At 40.6% G+C, this 21,961-nt stretch overlaps 1 protein-coding gene across 2 annotated transcripts; it reads right to left on the bottom strand.

Moving 5' to 3' along the window:
- Window positions 1–6,433: 6,433 nt before the first annotated feature.
- On the bottom strand, window positions 6,434–21,557 carry LOC134464032 (zinc finger protein 436-like). Of its 2 annotated transcripts, none has more exons than XM_063217477.1 (10): window positions 21,473–21,557; window positions 16,144–16,380; window positions 15,960–16,052; window positions 15,139–15,318; window positions 14,850–14,920; window positions 14,026–14,080; window positions 13,810–13,894; window positions 10,259–10,326; window positions 9,891–10,050; window positions 6,434–9,646 (listed from the first exon to the last, which is right to left on the bottom strand). In XM_063217477.1, exons 2-10 carry the CDS (start codon window positions 16,153–16,155, stop codon window positions 8,460–8,462), a joined length of 1,911 nt encoding a protein of 636 aa, XP_063073547.1. In that variant the 5' UTR covers window positions 16,156–16,380; window positions 21,473–21,557; the 3' UTR covers window positions 6,434–8,459. The 2 variants fall into 2 exon arrangements, with proteins under 2 accessions (XP_063073547.1, XP_063073548.1); XM_063217478.1 differs by having other exon boundaries at window positions 15,139–15,315.
- Window positions 21,558–21,961: the final 404 nt, after the last annotated feature.

Raw genomic sequence — 21,961 nt, 5'->3', positions numbered from 1 at the left:
ATGAACACTTTATAAATAATGAACTAGTTATCAACAAAATGTTAACAAATGTTTATAAATGGACAAGAAATACTATGCTAACACAGCAGACACAGCGCAGTCTCAGCTGTCCTGGAAGTTTCTCCTCCAAAAACCAGAAGGAATGAAACCACATACAACTCACACAGTATAAGTTGATTCCCACGCCACTGCAGTCAGGCGAGGTCTTTGCATTGAGGCGTTGCTAGGCAACCGCCTTAGGCTCCTCGAGCTGTAGGGCCCCCCTCTGACCCCCTCGGCAAATTTCACATAGGCCTATAGCTGGTAATTGGGACCCTTTGGACAGTACTTCACAGATAAATGGTGGTTTTCATAAATAACGAATTTTGTATGTTTAAATTGGAAGCAAGAACAACACAATACATTACCAAAAATACAGATTCCGTGCACACCCTCCCTTTCGCGTTAAAATGGAATATTCTATCCATGCGTGCCATGTGCACTAGGCGAGTTCCTAAACACAGGGCTGATAGTATTTAGGCTCCATGCCTGATTTCAGGATTTTTTTTTTTACGATCACCCCTGTAAACATTCACACAACAACGTCTTCAGATAAGAAGGATAACGGTCAAGCGCCACACTCAACAAACTCTTCATGATCAGTAACATCAAGCGGAGCACAAAAAATGCAGAGCACAAAAAATAGTGTAAAACTTAAACATGAACGTTTTTATGTTGAAAGGAAAGAGCAAAGTTTTGGGACTTTTGCGGTGAGTATTTTGGAATGCTGGGGTGAAGAACTGACTGAGATGACGGAGATCTCACTGGAGGGAAACGGGAGACTGGGAGTGAATTAGTCAGATGGGGAGCAGTCAAATGTTGTGTGCTGACAAATGGATAATAAACCGTAATGGCTACCTACACACAAGTATTTTTAGAAAAGAGGCTCACAAGAATACTGTCTTACATGCGAAAAGTTTTCATCCCCCCTCATTAATTAAGAACATCCCTTTCGGGCAGTTCCAAAGATTACGACGAATTTGTGATGACTCGCGGGACTATGACTTAAAAAGTAAAGAAATGTATGGTCGTTTTGTTCAACGTGGCTACTCCTAATACATTGAATATGGCGCTGGAGAGGGCCAACTCCATTGAACGTAGCTCCTTATTGACACGTAAACCCGCACCTGCTAAACAGGATAGGGTATTCTTTTCCACGCGCTATAGCACCAATGCACCTTCTATAGTCAATGCGATTAAATCTAATTGGGATTTGTTAAAATTCGATACGTCCTTGCAAAATATTTTTCATGAGCGACCTATTTTCACGTATAGGAGAGCCCCCACATTGAGGGACAGACTGGTGAGAAGTTATACGCCGGCAAAAGAAAAAAGTACATGGTTACTTACGGTGCCCAATGGCACTTTTAAATGTGGACACTGTAATGTTTGCGACATTGTCTCTAAGACAAAGGGATTTACCCACCCTGTCACTCTTTCTACATACCCTACCAGGCACTTTATAAATTGTAAGAGCACCCATGTGGTTTGAGGCGCACTAAGAGACGCTTCCAGGACCGCCTTTCTGAACATAAATATGCGGCACTTTGTTGTGACCCACAATAACAAAACGGTTAAGTTCAGTGCTATGGGCATTGACTGTGTCCCTTCTACCCCTAGGAGAGGGGACAGACAAAAAATATTAAATCAGAAAGAGAATAGGTGGATATATAAATTAAATGCGACATCAACTCCTGGACTGAATGATTCATTTTGAGATGATGCCTTTTCTATAGTAGCCTACACTGCGTTGTAATTTTGATTTGGTATAGGGGAACCCCCTTTTTTATACAGTTTCATGAATATTGTATGGATTTTTTTGTTTCATTTTGTGTGTTTTTAGGACGACGAGGAGGCGGTGCGTCATGACCAGTTTCCGCCTTCCTGTCAATCACCCGTTAAACCCCTGTCAAACTTTTCTTTTGTTACCTGCGCTAGTGACGCTTCAGTATTGATTCTGCCCTGATGAAGGCCACTCCTTGGCCGAAACATGTTGCCGTTTTTAACTTTTCTACAATGATTTAGCCATTTAATAAAGCTATTTTAACTTTTTTGGGAAGAGTGCCTTGGATACTTTGTTTCTTTTGCATCCTATTTTTTGACCAAAGAGCACCTTCAGACTACCAACCAAAAATGCTGTAGCCCTCCAGACTACCAACCAAAAATGCTGTAGCCCTCCAAACTTTTCCTATTGTTCCGGTTAATAAACCCTTTTGAAGTATTATGTAAGCCACCAGATAATCGACAAGACACCGGATAGACCTGCTGGCAGCTATATGTTTCACTTTTTTTGCAATCCGATCCTTATTTATGATGTAAAATACCATAAAATATGTATAAAACCAAAACATTGACTGCATGTTACTATTGCGATCGTGTCATTTGTCATTCAATGTGCTTAAGAGTAGAGAAAAAGAAAAGAGAAGAAAAAGAAGATGATTTATCGAAGATAATTAACCAAATCAGCAAAGGAGATGAGAATAAAACTGTATTTAATTTCTTTTAAAACAATATCTTGTTGGGGCAGTTCTAATTCGGACAGGAAGTTGGTTCCAGAATTTTGCAGCATACCGACTTGCCATTTCCCCCCGTCTACTAGACCCTAGTAGCTGGGAGGCTTAGACCCTTTTTAAGACCAGATACTTCAGTTTGTGATACAAGCGTCAAACAGGTACAGGTACTCCTTAGACCTTACTATTTTCAAAAAGTACGCGGGCCACTTCAAATTCAAGATGGCTGCCCATTTTCCAAGAGGGCCGCCATACAGATATGAATTAGCAACTGAAACAACTGTTCAAATGGTCATACAAGCACCGAAATCGTCATAGATAGGCTACTCCTTAGACACACATCTGTTGAAAAGGCATGCAGGCCACTTGAAATCCAAGATGGCCGCCCATTTTCCTAGGTGCCCACCATAAGTGTAAGGTGACTGAAACATTTGATAAAATAAGTGTTATCAAGTACTTAGTGATACAACATCACACTTGGTACAACTCCATGACATGACAAAAAGATGTCGGTCAATTGAAATACAAGATGGCTGCTCATTTTCCAACATGACTGCCACAAGCACAGTAAAAGTGACACAAGCGCCAAACTTGGTAAAAAAAAAAAGAAAATGTTGAAATAACTAGAGATGCACCAGATCCTGATTTTTAGGATCCTGCCGGATACCGGATCCACTGCTTAAGATCCTGCCGGATCCGGAACCGAATACCGGATCCTACGAAAGGGTTGAAACACACAGCCTACTGGGGGCCCTTTTTAACATGTTGTCTCAAACTATTTTGACTGAAAAGCCTCGGCTACCGGATCCTGGATCCTGGAACCGGATCCTGTGAAAAACCCTATTATCCTGCCGGATCCAGAACCGGATCTTGGATCCGGTGCATCTCTAGAAATAACTCCGTTGAAAAAAATAGACAGTTCGCTTGCAATTCAAGATGGCCGCCCATTTCCCAAGATGCCTACTTTACAGACCAGTTACGGATCCGACGTTAACTGAAACAGTGGTTCATGGTGTGATGCATGCATCCAACATGGTATAAATACTCCGTAGACATTACACTTTTGAAAAGTAGCCTACTTGGAATTCAGTATGATCATCTTGTGTACCTATGTAGGCCTATAGGGACATTTTTACAGATCTACACACCACTTCGATGAAACTAGATACCGGTAATCGTACTGTTAAAATACTGTTTGCTGATACCAGCGAACCCAGACTTAAGTTTTCACATAGTTTGCCTCACCAGGCTGATGTTGAATGACACATTTGATCCGCTGTTGGAAAATCTCTGCGATGGATGGATGGAGTCCAGAAGGCTGTACAGTATATCTACACTCTTTTCTAATCCCCAGTCAACAGGACTCTGTGTCTCTGTTTGGCACCGTTTTGTCTCTATATGCCTGTGTCGAGACGTATTCCCAAGCTAGATCAGCACGGGCCAACAGTACTTGATAATGATATTGATTTCTTTGAGAGATTTGATGTGACGGGTGTAGATACCAGACTGTTTGCTCAGAAACGGACTGCCTTGTAAAGCCATTTCTCCAAGTCTTACATTACAAAAGGTGTGGGGGTTTCTGCATTTGGTACAATAACTGTATCCATATTTGGAACTGGTTGTGAGAAGGTAGATTGAAAACGATATCCAAGTGTGCTAAAATTACATCATTCTGTGTTTGACATTAAGCTGCATTTTGGCTGAGCAAAAGCCTATGCGTGATGTCATGAATGCTTTGTCCAGTTATAGGCCTATACAGTCTATGGTACAAGCATGACTGGAGATACTGTATGAACACAATTTTCTGGACAGCCCTTCCACCCATTGCACATTTCCCAACAATTAACAAAATATGGATGGCATTCATAATACTATGAAAGGTACGATCCATATGATCTTCTGACCTGCAGATGGCTATAGCTGCCAGTGTGAGGATTGGGACATTTTAAAATTCCTGTACTAGACAACAAGATAACATAAATTCATCGAAGGGATTATGGTAATCTCTCAAATGTCCTGAAATCAGAGATTATGAAAATGTCTCCATTAATAAGAAGCAATGGAAGCCATCTTGGATTATACATGGCCTTGTCATGTTTAAAGTAGGCTATTTTTTTTTCAAAAAGGATCATGTCTAAGGAGTATTTGTGCCGAGTTTGGTGCTTCTATCACAATTCAAACTTTTTTCAGTTATGGAACTTCTGTAGTAGGTGAATGGGTGGCCATCTTGAATTTCAAATGGTCCATACACCTTAACAACAGAGTTGTGTCTGAAGAGTATTTGAAGGGTTTATTTGCAAAACGGTGTATCTCCATTTTGTAGAATGTTGGGAAATTGACATTTTATATTGGGCATTCCATTGAATTGCATTGCAAAATACATTTTATATAGGTTAAAAAAGTATGTTCTCAAAATCTTTGAATGGTAAGAATTCACACATAGGTGATAGGACCTCTGAACAGTCATTTCCAATAATAAAATGCAAAAGCCAAAAAATGGAGATACACCGTTTTGCAAATAAAGCCTTCATATGTAACACGTTTGGTGCTCATATCACTATTTGAACAATTGCTCTAGTATCTCCTGCAGTATTCCCACAGGACTTTCTGGCAGCCATCTTGGAAAATGGGCGGCCATCTTGAATTTCAAGTGACAGGCATGCTTTTTCAAATGAGTTAAGTCTAAGGAGTTTTTGTACCAATTTTGGTGCTTGTATCATTATTTGAACAATTGTTTTATTTTCCTATGACACATCTGAACGGTGGCCATCTTGGAAAATGAATCATCTTGGAAAAGTCACCGGCATGCTTTATCAAAAGAGGTACATATAAGGAGTATCTGTTCCAAGTTTGGTGTTTGTATCACAAATTGTTGCCAATTTATATGTATGGCGGCCATATTGGAAAATGGGCAACCATCTTGAATTTGAAGTGGCCTGCGTACTTTTTGAAAATAGTAATGTCTAAGAAGTATCTGTACCGATTCTGGCGCTTGTGTCACAAACTGAAGTATCGGGTCACCTATCTCCCTAGCTATAGGCACAGCCAGTAGAGGAGATTCTGAAGACCAAAGACACCTGTTAAGATGATATTGCTCAAGCGTATTTACAAAATACTTAGGGCCTAAGCTAGCTTAGAAATCTAGACGCCTTTAATTTGCATTTTGCTGTGGGGGTTTGGCGCACCAAGCTAGGCCTCAGCCATTTACTGACATGAACTATCAAGAGTTTTAAACTCAATTCTAAATCTCACTGATAGCCAGTGCAATGACCAAAGTAGGCTACTGGAGTGATGTGGTCTCTTTTCTTTGTTTTAGTCAGGATTCTTGCTCCAGCATTTTGTATAAGTTGCACTTGCCTGAGTGATCTTTTAGGGTATTGCAATAGTCAGTTGACCATCCGTTCCGTAGCCGTGATCCGTATCAGGCCCAAAGCCGGGCCCTTGTAAAAAAAGGAACCAGGCTAGACTCATTTTGCGTATCTGGCCCAAATGCCAGATGGTCAACATCTGGCCCGGACCCGGCCCAAACCTATTTTGCTGTCTGCGGGTAGGTATTGTGCTGTCTCTCCTTATTGCTTTAAGATGAAGGGAGACTGCCTGGGTATGAAAGTAATACAGGGATAGTAACACCACCTATTTCACCAAATAGAGGAATAGGGTTTTTTTTACACTTTCAATGTCATAAGACTTACTTTATGATCTCTTGTGGAAATGTTCAAGTAATTATTAAAAATAAATGTGCTTAAAAAATGTTTTAAATATTTCTGAGTTAAAAAAGTGAACTTTTTTTATTCCTTCTTAATTTTTGTCTACTGTTTTTATTACTACATTACATTACATTGCATTTGGCAGACGCTTTATACCAAAGCGACTTTCAAAAGAGGACATAATCAAGCCAACATCACAAGCAAATACAAAGTGCACAGGAGATATACAGAACAACAAGTGCAATTGCAAAGAGGGGTTAGTTTTTTTTTATTTTTTAATAAAGAGGAAATAACGAGTACACACACACACACAAACACACACTCACAAACTAAACTAAACATCATGTCAGGAGTCTGCCCTGGGGCAAGGCCAGTTCAAGCATTAGTCTAGTAGATTCTCTCGAAAGAGGAATGTCTTTAGTTGTTTCTTGAAGGCTGCAAGAGATGTGCTTAGTCTTGCTGCCTCTGGGAGACTGTTCCACCACTTGGGTACCACAACGGAGAACAATTTTGACAGGGAGTACCTAGAGCGACTGGATGGCAGAGCCAGACGGCTTGTGCTGGATGAGCGCAGTTCTCTTCCAGTAACATAAGGCGTTAGTAGGTCCTTCAGATAAGCTGGGGCCGTTCCTGTGATGGTTTTGTAGGCAAGGGTCAATGCCTTGTGCTTGATCCGGGCGGCGATTGGTAACCAGTGCAACTCAATAAATAGAGGAGTAACATGGGTCCTTTTGGGTTGATTGAATATCAACCGTGCCGCCGCATTCTGGATCATCTGCAGAGGCTTTAGCGCACAAGCAGGTAGACCTGTCATGAGTGAGTTGCAGTAGTCAACGCGGGACAGGACCGTGGCCTGGACCAGTCGTTGTGTAGAATATTGTGTCAGCACAGGTCTGACATTCCGTACGTTGGACATCTGGATTCGACAGGTCCGGGTGTCACTATTGTGAGTTACTATTATTGATAATGTATGAGTTATATTAGGTAAAACAGCAGTTCCTCTAGAAAATAATGGTTGCATTGCTACTTGTTAATCTCTGAGCACCCTGCCACTACAAACAGCAAAGCCATGGATGACATGGTAGGTTGTAACAAGTTCTTTCCCAAACAAGCCAGAAGGTCGAAAATGTATTAGCATTGCATATCAATACTGTTAAACAAGTACAAATCTTGTGTTTGTTCATTTAGTGTTTCAAATCTTGTATATCAACTTGCTTGTTAATTGTCCTTGTGAGGAATGGATGAGATACATGATGGTAAATCTATTTTCAAAACTCACTGTATACCTCAGGAGGGGTGGTTGACGTTTAAGGGCGTAACACGATTTCTTAAAGAAAAAAAAAAATCCAATTCCTGAAAAAATGGAAAAAAATAAAGCTCTTAGTGGTCCATGGAATTTCGCCTGATTTTCGCCATTTTTGGGAAAACGTGTCCTGCGGTGTGACATCATTGGTGTGACATTTCTCTAAGATACAATAACATTATTAATATTCTGCACAAACATATCCCCCATGCTCTTTCTACTATTGTTCCTTAAACCCCCACCCCACACACACACTAATACCCACCACCACCCGCCTATGCATCGTATAGGCAGACAGCTGTGATTTCAATGCATGGTATCACTGTATTACTTGTAATAATTGTGTGAATGTGACAAATACATTTCCTGGTATCCTTATATCCTTGCATGATACATGAAAAACAAGTAAGGATTGATTAACACATTGCATAAGCATGTCACACCGCAGGACATTTGACATATAAACCTTAACATGAATCTTAATAAAAATGTTTCTTATCATCTAAGACTAATATGAAACATACATCTTCTTACGTTTAAATTTGTTTCTAAGAGAAAAGTAACTGTTTTGTAGGTTTTTAACCAATGTTACGGAAAAACAGGGTGTTACGTCAACCACCCAGACATACATTTCATTACAATTTTGCAAAAGAATAGAACTGTATGATTTTGGGTAATGAAGTTTGCACGTTTCTACAAGGTAATAACTTTACACACATGCATTTACAAGTTACTGTAGCCTATTTATAAGAATAAAACTTCAGAACTAGCCTCATAAACTAGATGAACGCGAAACAAAATTTGCCTGGCGAGTTGGTCTAGTAGTTCTTCCCAAGTGTAACACGCATGTGTGAATGTGTGGTGAGATGTCGTACATTTACACAGCGTTTGACACACTTTTTACAGCGGTTGGGTGGGCTGGTTTCCTGTGTGAGTGCGTAGGTGTCTTCTTAGATGCCCCAACAGAGAGAAAGATCTTCTACATGCTGTACACTGGTGGCGTTTCTCTCCTGTGTGGATGAGCTTGTGCCTCCCGAGGGTTCCATCCTGCCGGAAACTCTTCCCACATTGTCCACAGGAGTACGGTTTCTCCCCTGTGTGAAGGCGCTGGTGTTCTTTGAGATGTCCCGATCGTCTAAAAGATTTGGTGCACTGTGTACATTGGTACGGCCTCTGTCCTGTGTGGATGACCTGATGCCGCCTGAGTGTTCCCGATTCCCTGAAACTCTTACCACACTGTCCACAGTGGTGGCGCTTCTCCCCAGTGTGTGTGCACTGGTGCTTTTTGAGAGCTCCTGATTCTCTAAAATACTTTCCGCACTCAGTACAGTGATACGGCCTCTCTCCTGTGTGGATGAGCTTGTGTTTCCTAAGGTTTCCTGCTTGTGTGAAACTCTTACCACACTGTCCACTGTGGTGGTGCTTCTGCCCTGTGTCAGTGCGCTGGTGGGCGACGAGAGCATTGGCCCTCGTACCACGTTTGCCGTGGTGGTGTGTTTTTCCTGTCTGTGTTTGCTGGTCTTGTTCAAGATGAGGTGTCTCTCCTATGTCAGTGCGCTTGTGTGAGGACAGATCATTGGCCCTCGTAACACGTTTGCCGTGATTTTTGTGGTGGTGGTGTGTTTTTCCTGTCTGTGTGAGCTGGTCTTGTTCGAGATGAGGCATTTCTCCTGTGTCAATGCGATTGTGTGAGGACAGAGCATTGGCCCTCGTAACACGTTTGCCGTTTTGTTTGTGGTGGTGGTGGGGTTTTTTTCCTGTCTGTGTGTGCTGGTCTTGTTCGAGATGAGGTGTCTCTCCTGTGTCAGTGCGCTTGTGTGAGGACAGAGCATTGGCCCTCGTAACACGTTTGCCATGGTGGTGGTGGTGTGTTTTTCCTGTCTGTGTGTGCTGGTCTTGTTCGAAATGAGGCGTCTCTCCTGTTTGAGTGTCCTGCTGGGGCTTTTCCATTAGTGACTTTCTGGAGAAATCCTCTCCACAAACAGGAGACTTAGATGGCCTCCCATTACCCACCTCTGTCTCTGGGACAGCTGTGAATTTGGGGACTGCAGACGATGGCATTTCTGATCCCCTTCCTGCTATTCCTACTGAAAACACACACACACACACACACACACACACACACACACACACACACACACACACACACACACACACACACACACACACACACACACACACACACACACACACACACACTTAACTGAACAACTGTGAACAGAACGTGTATAATAATCACAATTAAATAAACAGCATTTTTTTTTTAAAATAAACAGTCTTTTTTAAAATACACTCTTAATTTAGTGATTGCATGAACAGTTAAAGTCTTACCATAATTGGGGTTTTCTTCTACTTCATTGTTCTCGCTGGTTGTTTTTTGCTGACCTTGTGTTTCACAACAGTCAACCAATTCAACTGACAATCTCAAACACTTGATCGCATCTGGATCAGAGCTGATGATTTGAGTCATGTCTAACTTTTTATCTTCCTCCTGAAATGCATCGACCAAGAACAAAAAGTACAATTGCTCAGAAAAAGTACATTTTCTGTGAACAGTTTCTGTACAAAATAGCTTAATATTCATGTAATTTGACACTTATGGAAAGAGATAACTGAACTGCCATTGGTTCAAAATGTACATTTCAATTGTTTACAAAAACTTAATAATAATAATTTCATGTTAAAAATATGGTGACTACCTGTACCAGTTCCATTCTAATGTCTGCAGATGAGGAGTGTGTCTGTTCTGTGGAGGTGTCCGTTTCCTCTAAAGAACAAGAAAATAACCGAAGTGACATACAAATACAAAGAAACATATATATAATTGTTCATTAGGCAGCAGGTAGCAGACATTGGTCCTTGTGACGGTGAATAACATAGCGCAGACCTAGTGATCGAGCAAAAATCAAAACTGTCTGCGGAGACCTGTGGGCCACAGGTTGCAGCGAGAGCATACACAGCCCTTGATGGTTCAGGTCAAGGACTTAAAGGAATGGTTCGGAGTAGATTCACCCTAATGCCATTTGAACCGTGATATCTATCCAGTAACCCACCCGTAGTGTTTTCTGGCTTGGGCGAACATTAGCACAGCTACCGAGTTATTTATGGTTATTTCGAATAGTTTGCCGCTGCATTCGCAGTATCTCCAAACTTTACCCCACAAAAATTATATGTCATGACACCAAACGCCTACAGTAGTACAAATATGGTCTCTACTAACAAAACAAAACAAAGTTTATTATTATCCACACAAGCCGATTGTATTCCGTCTTTCTAAATCTGCGCCGTCTTTACTGCCGTAAATCCGTAAAAGTCCTCAACAAAGTTTCAGAAGAGAGTATTAAAAACGTTTTCTTTGAATTGTGATTAAGGCTTATATTTTCAAGGCAACACTTACTAGATATTTCAAATGTTACCTACTATCAATTAGACAAGGATTTTTTTCATTGTGCATTGATGAGTTTCGTTGAGGACTTTTACACGCTTACGGAAGTAACAAGGGCGCTGCTTTAGAAAGACAAAATACATTCGGCTTGTGTGGATAATAATAAACTCCTGGACTATTTTGAAACTTTCAAATGCATCATTTTGTGACCATATTTGAACTACTGTAGAAGTTGGGCGTCATGGCATGTTATTTTACTGTATTAAGTTTGGGGATACTATGACATGGTATATATACCAATATTGATGTCAAATTTACTACCATTTAATACCCTTTTTCACTACCTTTTAGATTTTTTTAAAAACCATCACGACACTCCGATGCGGGTATATCTTTTGTAATTTCTACCTCCTTAACATTACATTACACTTTAGTTTTTTTGCTAAAAGACGCACGAAAGGGAGCAGTGTGGCGGGACGGTAGGCTACCATGCTCAGGGTACCTCAGACATGGAGGAGGATGGGGTAGAGCACTCGTTAATTATTCCCCTCACCAACCTGGCAGGTTGGCAACCTGATGCCCTAATGATAACTTCATAGATTCCAGAGTGCTGTTCAACAGTCTGCTTTCTACAGCATAGACCTAGGGCACGACTCTGCTATGAAGAAGGTCAGGTAGGGCTACTGTTGCGCGAATCACTGGTGTATGAAAAAAACAGTGATAAACGGTGAATAAACAAAGATTCTTTTTCATCAAAATGGTACGACTACAAAAATCAATACCTCGTTTTTCAAAAAATAATACCTTATGAGCAAATATACTACTTTTAAGGCCATTAAATTTTGGATTTTTAATTTATCACCTTTTAATACTATTAAAAACCCTGCATACACCCTGCTATGAATGCCCAAAGGCGCTTGTACTAAGCTATTCGGGATCACTCGGCAACTCGGCCAATGTTCTGCCAAGGTCGGAAACACTCCAGCTGGGGTACTTGACTGATGTCACGGTTCAAATGACCCTAAGTTGAATCTACTCCAAACCATCCCTTTAAGATCAGAGGGCTGCAGGTTTGAACCCCACCCTTCCACTCCCATACACACTCCATGGCTGAGCCGCCCTTGAGCAAGGCACATAACCCCCATGCTGCTCCAGGGACTGTAACCAATGCCCTGTAAATAAGTCACTTTAAATAAAGTGTAATGTAATGTAATGCATGTGATCCTGCCCTGTTCTGCAGACACACTGCCCTGACCCAAATCCTAGCCTTACCTAGCAGCCCTTATAGGGAGCACCACTGAAGCACATTGTAATGGCTAGGTAGGACAGCTTGTGTGATGAAACGGTCTGCACACTGTGTATTAACTCCAAAAATACTTTATTTCATTTTATCATACAGCAACGTTTCGATCCAACAGAGGGATCTTCCTCAGGCAATGAGAACAATGGTCTGGGATGACTCATATCACATGACCTACAGGTAGGCCACCTGGCAGAAAGGTGAGCCTAAGGTGACAAGTGGCATAGCATGCGCCTTGACGCGCTGGCATACAAATTCAAGACCAGTGATCACAAGAAAACAAAAAAACAGAAAAACTAAACAGATTAAAAAGATAAAAAACACACTGCAAAGACAATCAGTCATAATGGTCTGCACAATCATGAATAAGGATTTTTTTTCTGTGCAGAAGACACATTACATCAGTATATCATAGCCTAATCATAGTAAGGGCTTCAAGTCAAATTCCATGTTGAGACCTTTGGGGGACAAAGTATTTAGCATGTAGATATAGTATGCTTCCCTTCTCAGTAGAATATTATCAATGTCTCCTCCGCGTCGGGGGGTGGGGACCTGCTCAATGGGGCTCTGTTCTCATGCTCCACATCAGTTGGTCCAGTTCAAGTGACTATCTTTTCTAGTGAGTGACCTGTTCACGCGCAGCATGGAGCTTTCTGATTAGTAGCTGATACAGAGCCGTTCTATCAGAGCTATCTGTTGCTTTCAACACCACAAAGCAGGGGCAATAGGTAGAGCATACATGAGTGCAATTATTGACGAAACAAAACATGGATCAGTTTAGGAGCGTGATTTTTCTGGCTTTGACGATCCCAAAGCCGGGTTCTCTGAGATCGCGATTTTCGTCGATTCGATCTTTCAGCCCTAACACTGGATGAACCTGCTAGCAGCTATGGTGTCGTTACAGTTTGTTTGTTTTTTCAATTGGATTCTTATTTATGATGTAAAATATCATAAAAGCTGTACAAAACCAAAATGTTCACTGCATGTTATTACTGCAATAGTGTCATAGTTTATAAATGACGTGTTTCCTGCAAGCATTTACTTGCCCAGATGAATGGTGTTTCATGGACATCACCCAATATCACCAAACCCAATACCTTCAGGAATGTTCCAAATGGCAGACACAAAGCCATCATGGGTGAGTAGAAAAATGCATTTTATACCATAATACTGTAAATAAGGGCCAGATTGCAAAACAAATGGTCTTGTCCTTCAATGGCATGGCATGCTTCCAAAATGTTGTTGAGTTTTCCAAACTTTTGGAAGCTTATGAGATCTTTCCTTTCCGCCTGCACTTTCCCCTTATTGTTTGACTTTTTAATAAACTACCACTTATGTCCTATCGTCTTCCATTTATGTTATTTGGGTTGAAACCATGTTGGAGTACTTTACAAGCCATGAAAGCTTCCCCCAAAGGCCCAAGGTAAACAAACCAGACTCATTGGTTAAATCCCTACATGTCTTTGTTCTGCCTGCTATGGATGGCTAGAACTGATACAGTGTGCACTGTGTGTGTGTGTGCGTGTGCGTGTGCGTGTGCGTGTGAGTGCCTGAGCGCATCATACCTGATTGACTGCACAGATATGCATCATTAGCATCTTCCTCTTTAACTGCAACAAGAACATTCTGCTGGACACCATCCTCCTCTTTCTGCAAAACACACAGCAGACATTCACTGTTTGTGTGTGTGTGTGAGAGAGAGAGCGTGAGAAAGAGCAAGAAAAGGAGAGGGAAGGGGACAGAGAGAGCATTTGTATGTGTGAGCGCGCAGGTTTGCGTACCACAATATTGGTCAGGCTCTCATCCTGTTGCCACTCAGTCACTTCCTGAATCGTCCTGCAGCAGATAGAGATCTCAGAGGTCAAAGTTCAAAGTGATGACAATAGCTGTGTTTGCAGACGCATACATTTGCCCGATCACAACGAGATCTGCTTGGTCGTAAAGGGGCAGGGATGAATGCTCAGCAATCAACGTAGACAGTGTATTTTGTACTTTGAAAGTTACATAGACATTTCTGAGTGCGTTACAATATACAAGCTTGCCTCCTCCACTTCTCCTCCACGACTTGCCTCCTGGCCCATCCTCCGTGGAGAAAACGATAAAGTTTCCCAGATCTCAGCCTAACCACAACAACTTTTGGGGGACTGTTTTTCATTCACCATCCCAATTGCAAATGAGAAAAACACTTTACAATTGAGCTTTTGCAAGATATTGAAATATAATGCTGTTGTCAGTGATGTCCTCATGACATATTACTTCCTAGTACGAGGAAACAAGCACAAGTGGAGGAGGCAAGGTCGCATATTATAACGCACTCACTGCGTTCTGTTTGAAGCAGCGAGTGAACTGCCTCACAGACGTGTGAACTGCACACATAATTCAAGTCAGCTAGATGAGTGCCAATCAGGGCCGGTACTGACCACAAGGAGGAGGTCCCATGCCAGTGCAGCGAGGGTAGAGAAGCTGTCCATCTCCACAGCACTTGTGTGTGTCTGTGTGTGTGTGTGTGTCCTGCCTAGGCCAACCAGGCTAATCATCAAAGACAATGAAAAATGAATGAAGAAATGAAAGTTTTTAAATGGGTGAAACCAAATGATATGATTACCCATGATTACTCTGGTGGCTCTGCAGCTGCTGTTTCAGGTCCCCCAGTTCATTCTTCAGGACAGCAATACTCTGCATAAAACAACAGCATACACACTCACTCATTGTGCATCTATAAAAACTCACGTCATTGCTCTAATTGTTATAGAAGCGTGATCTCTCAATCTTGTGTATACTGGACCTGACACATTTTCAATGTAGTAGACATTGTTCTCTGAAGAGGTAGTTGAACTAAAAGAATTGCCACTACCAAGTAAAATTCATGAGTTATGACGGAGACAAACACACACCTGTTTGGCTTGTGTTAGAGAGTCATCTTTCTCCTCCAGTTGTTTCTGTAGCTCATCCACCTGGAGCTTCAGCTGTCGGTTTGACTCCACCTGCTCTGATAGGCTCCTTCCATTCTCAGCTGCGCTCTCTTCCACACGGTGGATTAACATGCACAGAGTTGTATTCCTCTGGATCTCCTTCTGATTGAAACACACACGTTCTAATTATGCATTGTAAAACAGATTCCCTAGGACAGACTACCCAAAATCAGTGATAGCATGACCTGACACATTTCCTACCACTGTTGACACTCTAGGGATGCGTTCCAATATGCGACTTTGCGTCCTCCAGTTGTGCTTGTGGCCTCATACCAGGAGTAATACGTCATGATGACATCACTGACAACATCATTATAATTCAACATCTCGCAAAAGCCAAAAGCACAATTGTAAAGTCATTTTCTCAGTTGCAAACTGGATTGTGAATGAAGAATAGTAACCCAAAAATTGTTGTGGCTAGGCCAGTGCAATGACCAAAGTAGGCTACTGGAGTGATGTGGTATCTTTTCTTTGTTTTAGTTATGATTCTTGCTACAGCATTTTGTATTAGTTGCACTTGCCTGAGTGATCTTTGCAATAGTCAACTCTACAGTAATAAAAGCATGAATTAACTTCTCCAACTTTACATACATACAATTTGTGCAAGAGGGTGCATGCTGAATGTGATGCCTCGTGCTAATCTTAACAAGTGAGTTATGGTGCTTTTGACAAGTGTAGCCTACCTACATTAGAGGGTTGATCATTGACGTTGTAGTTTTGTAAAGAAACAAAGTGCTGCTTACCTGCAATGCTTCTGTTATGAATAGACTGGCCTTCTCAAGGTCACTACAGGCTTGCTTGTGATTCACATTAATATGGTGAGAAATCCCAATTATCTACAACAACAAAATACATTTCAGTTGAAATGAAACATTTGTATAAATTACAGCTAATCTGTTGAAAATGCTAATTTGCCTTAGAACTCACATCACAGGCCATTGTTGGTGCTCTGGTATGAAGCTGAACGTCAAGTCAACGACAGGTGTATCGAAAATATGTATGGAAATATATTAGGCCTAGCATGCAGCCTGTTGATTTGAAAGTACCGATTTCCACAACAATAACAGAAGCCCAGTATGCACGCTTGCTAATTTCCTTCTCGTGAACTTCAATGAAAACAAGTGGACACGTGCCTTCAGTTCGACAGACGTATGGGCTACTGACCTTTTTTTTTTTTTTTTTTTTTTTTTATTGTACAATTTTGAGCAATACAAAACATACGAACTTGAGACAGAAGACAATAACAGACAAAATAAGGTCAAATAAATTAAATAAATAATAATAGCACAGGACAAAAACAAAGAAAGAAAATATTTTTAAAAAGGAAAAAAAGAAGAGGGGGCTATCTTACATTACATCGAAGCTGTCAAGTGTATTAATGAGTTGGATACTCTTCTTAGTCTTTACAAATTTAAGGGATCTAATGTACAAAGACCATTCATTCTTAAATGCCACCAGTACAGGAGTTGTTTTGACACATTTACATCTGTGGATGAAGAATTTCCCTAAACAGATTATTACATTTAGTAAGAGCTCTATGTTCTTATCTTTGTGTAAGTACCCATATTTGATTATGTTCAAGTCAAAGAGAGGAATGTCTGGAAAGCATTCACACAGCCAGTCGTACATATCACTCCAGTAAGTATTACTATACACGCATGTGAAAAATAAATGATCCGTGGTTTCTATAGTGTCATCACAGAATATACAATTATTCAGTTCAATGTTAAATCTGTGCTTTAGGAGCTCCCTAGAGGGGTAAATGTTATTAAAAATTTTAAAATGTAATTCTTTTGTCTTTGGAGGGATAGGAAGTTTTAGGGATAGAGTGCGTAGCTTTTTAAGAGTAAGTGAGTCTGTATACTGGGGATTGTCTTTGCGTTGATGGTAAGGAAATAAGTGAGATGTGAATAGCCCACGTATGACTTTGTTAGGGATGTCTTTACTGGTAAAATCATCTTCACCAATTCTTAAAGTACTGGGAAGGGCTGGGGTGGAAACTGCAGGTGCTGAGTTTTGGATCATTAGAAGGAAAGCTGGAGGGAGACATTTTAAGACCTTGTTGTATTGTTGCCGGTTGCATTGGAAATTATATTTTACACAGAATTGTTCAAAAGAAAGGACATCCCCATGCTCATCCAGCAATTGCATTGTTGTCCATATGTCCCTCTCCAACCATTCATCAAAGCACAAAGATTTATTTCTGTGGAGGATATACCTACAGTTCCAAATGGGTGTGTTATGTGGAGTAAAGTTGTGTTTGTACAGAAGATTCCAGTATAGTAAGACTTGAGAGTGAAAAGAGGATATTTTAACAGGCAACTTATTGGGAGTAAAATCACAGTGCAGGAGAAATTTGATACCGCCAAGCTTTTTAAATATTTCCCTAGGGATACAAAACCAGAAACTATTGTAATTACTAAGGAATGTTTTTAGCCATTTAATTTTTAAAGTACCATTAATGCATTCAAAATCTATTGCTTGTAAGCCACCATCTTCATAATTTCTTACCATTGATGCCTTTCTTAGGTAATGATTTTTTCTTCTCCAGATATAGTCAAAATTTAATTTGTTGATGGATTTTATCATTTTATCAGGGAAGGGTAATGAACTGGCAGGGTAAACACAACGGGAAATACTCTCAAATTTAGTTACATATATGCGACCATAAAGTGATAGATCTCTATTTAGCCATCTATCTAATCTGGATTTGCATTCATTTAATTTGGTATGCATGTTTAAAGATTCACTTAGGTTCGTGTCTTTTGTTATATGTATTCCAAGATATTTAACTGAGGATTTTATGGGAATGCCATACACAGAAGAGTGGTGGGAGTTGTGTAAAGCTAAAAGTTCACATTTTTTAAGGTTAAGTTGTAACCCTGAGGCATTTGAGAACCCTTTAATGTACTCAATGGCCTTTGGGACTTGTTCGTGATCTTTTAGAAATAAAGTGGTGTCATCAGCTAGTTGACTGATTTGAAGTTTGGTATTGAAAATTGTCATGTGCTCAATTTCTGAGTTTTTAATTAGGATAGAAAGCATTTCTGCAGCAATTAAGAATAGATAAGGAGAGATGGGGCACCCTTGTTTTATACCTCTACTTGTGGTGAAACGGGGTGATGTACCTTTGGAGAGAGAGACAGAGCTGTTGGTGTCATGGTAGATGCATTTGATTATGTCCCTGAAAATTGTTCCAAACCCGCAGCACTCTAGAGCCTGAAAAATAAAATCATGTTCTAGAGTGTCAAATGCTTTATAAAAGTCAAGGAAAAGAATAAAACCATCATCCTGTATATAATTGTTATATTCTATTAAGTCTAATACCAGACGTACATTGTTATGTATAGATCTGCCTCTCATAAACCCTGATTGTGTTTCACTTATTATTTGGGGGAGACCGTTTTTCAGTCTATTTGAGAAGACATGTGTTAGTAGTTTATAGTCATTGTTAAGGAGAGTAATTGGTCGCCAATTTTCAAGATTTTTTTCATCTTTACCAGGTTTGGGAATAAGAACTATTACACCTTGTTTCATGGTGTTAGGGAGTGACAAGTTGGTCATTATTTCGTTTAAAGTCAGGAATAGAATGTCTTTAATGTCTTCCCAGAAATGTTTGTAAAAGTTTGCCGTGAGGCCGTCTTGTCCAGGTGAGCGATCTGGTGTTAAACATTGCATAGCCTTATCTAATTCGTCATGAGATAGAGGTGCATCACAACTTAATTTGAAATCCTCTGAAATAAGTGGGATGTGCTCTTTAATTGTATCAAAAAAGGTGTTAGCTGCCTCTGGTGAGAAGTGGCTTGAGTATAATGAGTTGTAAAAGGTGAACACCTCGTTTGCAATAGTTTTGTGGTCAGAACATTCTGTGCCATTTATAATTAATGTTTCTAAGTTGTTTTTCTCCTGTCTCACCTTTTCTAATCTACAGAAGTAGGCAGAATTTCTTTCACCTTCCTCTATCCATTTGGCTCTTGATCTGATATAAGCCCCTTTTGCTTTTTTGGTGTAGATGTTGTCTAACTTAGTTTGTAAATTAAGTAGTTTTCTTTTGTCAGTGTCACACATAGTGGGCTTGTTACAGCATACATAAATTTCCCTTAATAAATCATTTTCCTCTAGCTGAGCAGTGTGCTTCAATTCTTTGCTAAAAGATATAGAGAAACATCTGACCTTATATTTGATAAATTCCCATTTTGAGGTAAAAGATAAAAGGCTTTCATCCTCAGAAATGTCTTTGATGATGCTTTTTATCCCCATGCAAAATATTTCGGAATTCAGCAGATTTGCATTGAATTTCCAGTAACCCCTATTGCGTTTAACAGAGTTGGAAGGCTTTAGTAGTAAACGTATGAGACAGTGGTCTGATAAAGGGGCAGCAGAAATTGAACAGTCACTGATAAATTCGTTAAGAGAGTCAGAAACAAGCCAGAAGTCAATTCTGGACTTACATGAGCCATCTGGCTTGAACCAAGAGAATTCTTTTTTGTCTTGATGTGAAGAACGCCAAGGGTCTATCAAATTGTGAACATTACAAAAATTACTCAGATGAGGATTATAGTGATGGTTAACAAACTTGGTAGGACAACGGTCTAACCATTCATCACAAACCATATTGTAATCCCCCCCCAGTGCAATGATGTCTGTAGGGTAAGTAAGTTTAAGTTCTTTGATGATGACGTCAATTTCAGAGAGCAATACCTTGTTTTGGTTGAGGTTGTTGTGACCATAGACATTACCCAAAATAAAAAAGGAGTGTCCAATTGAGAATACACAAAGAATCCAATGTCCATCTGAGTCTTTTCTGGTGGTGAGAATTTTGCCAGGAAAGTTGTGCAGAAGAATAGCAGTACCAGCAGAGCGGTTAGTACCATGTCCAAAAATGATTTTGTCGCCCCATTGGTTAGACCAGAGCTTTTCGTCAGCCTCTATGGAGTGAGTCTCTTGTAGTAAAACAATGTTCGGCTTCTTATGTTTGCAAAAAAGAAAGACAGCTTTTCTTTTGATACTGTCTCTGAGGCCCCTTGCATTAAAAGAAATTAAATTAAAATCTTCTTTGATAGAAAACATAATGGAAAAACAACAAAAAGACACAAAACAAGTAAGGGTGGAAAAATAGAACTCTGAACTTGAAGTAACTTCTGGGAGTTACAGGAATAAACCTTTCCTGTAGTAGGTAACTAGGCAAAATGAATCCCCTTTAGGTAATCAATACAAGCATGTCCCTCTATACTTTACCACTTTAGATGGTTTCAATTGCAACCCCGTCGATGTATCCTATCGGCCCCTTGAAGTAACCACGTTGACCAGCATCTCTTGCCGCCTTGATCTGTGGCCACACAGCCTCTCTTGCCTTCATGTCCTCCGGGAGAAGGTGTTCAGCGAATTTGATCTTGAGCTTTGAGCACACCGGTGAGCCTTTGGATAGGCTCCAAAGCTCGTCTCGGAAATGTCGCATGGTGAACTGTATGATGATGTTTCGATGTTTGTCGTCCTTCTTTTGGCCCAGACGGTGCACAGAATCGATGACAAAGCTGACCTTCTCCGACCAGTGTGGGACAATCTGTGTGATGATACGGAGCACTCGTTCCCGTGTGTCTTCGTCGCCATTTTCCTTTAGCCCACGCAGTTTCAGGTTCCATCGACGCTTGTAGCGCGCCAACTCCAAAACCTTATCTCGGAGCGCGGCGTTCTCTTTCTCCAGATTAGTAATTTTGTTTTTTACAGCAACATTTTCGGATTTGCATTCTTCGATTTCTTTGGCATTAAATTCAACAGCTTTGGTCACCTCAGCTATGTTTGAGGTGTTTTCTTTCAATTGCACGTTCATTTCTTGTAGCATAGCTGAGAGGTTGTTTATAGCAGCAAGTATTGTGGCATTGGTTACCTCAGAGTCTTTCATGGTGGACTCGCGCAGTTTCATTTTCTTTGGATCATTTGATGGTTTAGTTGGAGTTTCGGGCAAAGGACGGGAGTTTTTCGCAGCCGAAGTCTCCATGTCCACAGGTGCCACGCTGTTGCAGTAATCGTGTGGGGCTAGAGCATCAGCGGTTGACTTCTCAGCGACGTTGTCCATGGTCAAGATTTGCGGTGAAATACAACTTAATACGTTCGGAAATTACTTAAGAGGTTATTTTTGAGCTTTGTGACGAGAGGGACTTGATTTATAAAAAGTTTGGGGAATGAACCGCGAAGAGCACTGGATGAAGTGTGCACTCAGTTCGCCATCTTGCCGGAAGTCCCCTGGGCTACTGACCTACTCTAGAGAAGAAAAACATGTTGAATCACAGAGGCGCTCTATCAAACCTTTACAGGCTACTGTAGTGGTGTTCCTTGTGTTGTTTTCAAAACACATGAGCAGTGCACTGCAGTCTTCTTTCAACCTGAGCTTCAGCTGTTCGACAAACGTTTATCGCCCCCTGCTGGTACGGGGGAAAAAATCTAGGGACAACCAGTGGTTCTCAACATCACATTTAGCCGACTGGTGATTTCATCACAATATTCTAATTTTGTGAGCTGCTTAATTCATGGTTCTTTGGAGCTGGAAGCCCAAAATAGGCAAGAATAAACAAACAAATTATTGGCATAGTTTAAGGTGAGCCATGGATCTAGGCCTATAATCTATGAAAGTGTAACATTATTGATGGAATTATGGAAATTTTACAATGTTGTAATTTTATGGCCAGCACCTGTATTTGTCAGTTAATTCACAATCGTATGTAATTTGTGCCTGCACACATACATT

Source organism: Engraulis encrasicolus, chromosome 15 (genome assembly GCF_034702125.1).
Source record: "Engraulis encrasicolus isolate BLACKSEA-1 chromosome 15, IST_EnEncr_1.0, whole genome shotgun sequence".
NCBI classification, from domain to species: Eukaryota; Metazoa; Chordata; class Actinopteri; order Clupeiformes; family Engraulidae; genus Engraulis; species Engraulis encrasicolus.
This window is presented reverse-complemented; position numbering and strand designations above follow the sequence as displayed.

Excerpts from the sequence above, each read along its gene's own strand:
- LOC134464032 (XM_063217477.1), bottom strand. Across the intron at positions 14,921-15,138 it reads CTCTAACACAAGCCAAACAG|AGTATTGCTGTCCTGAAGAA; the intron begins GTGTGTGTTTGT and ends TGTTTTATGCAG. Across the intron at positions 10,051-10,258 it reads TTAGAATGGAACTGGTACAG|GAGGAAGATAAAAAGTTAGA; the intron begins GTAGTCACCATA and ends GATGCATTTCAG.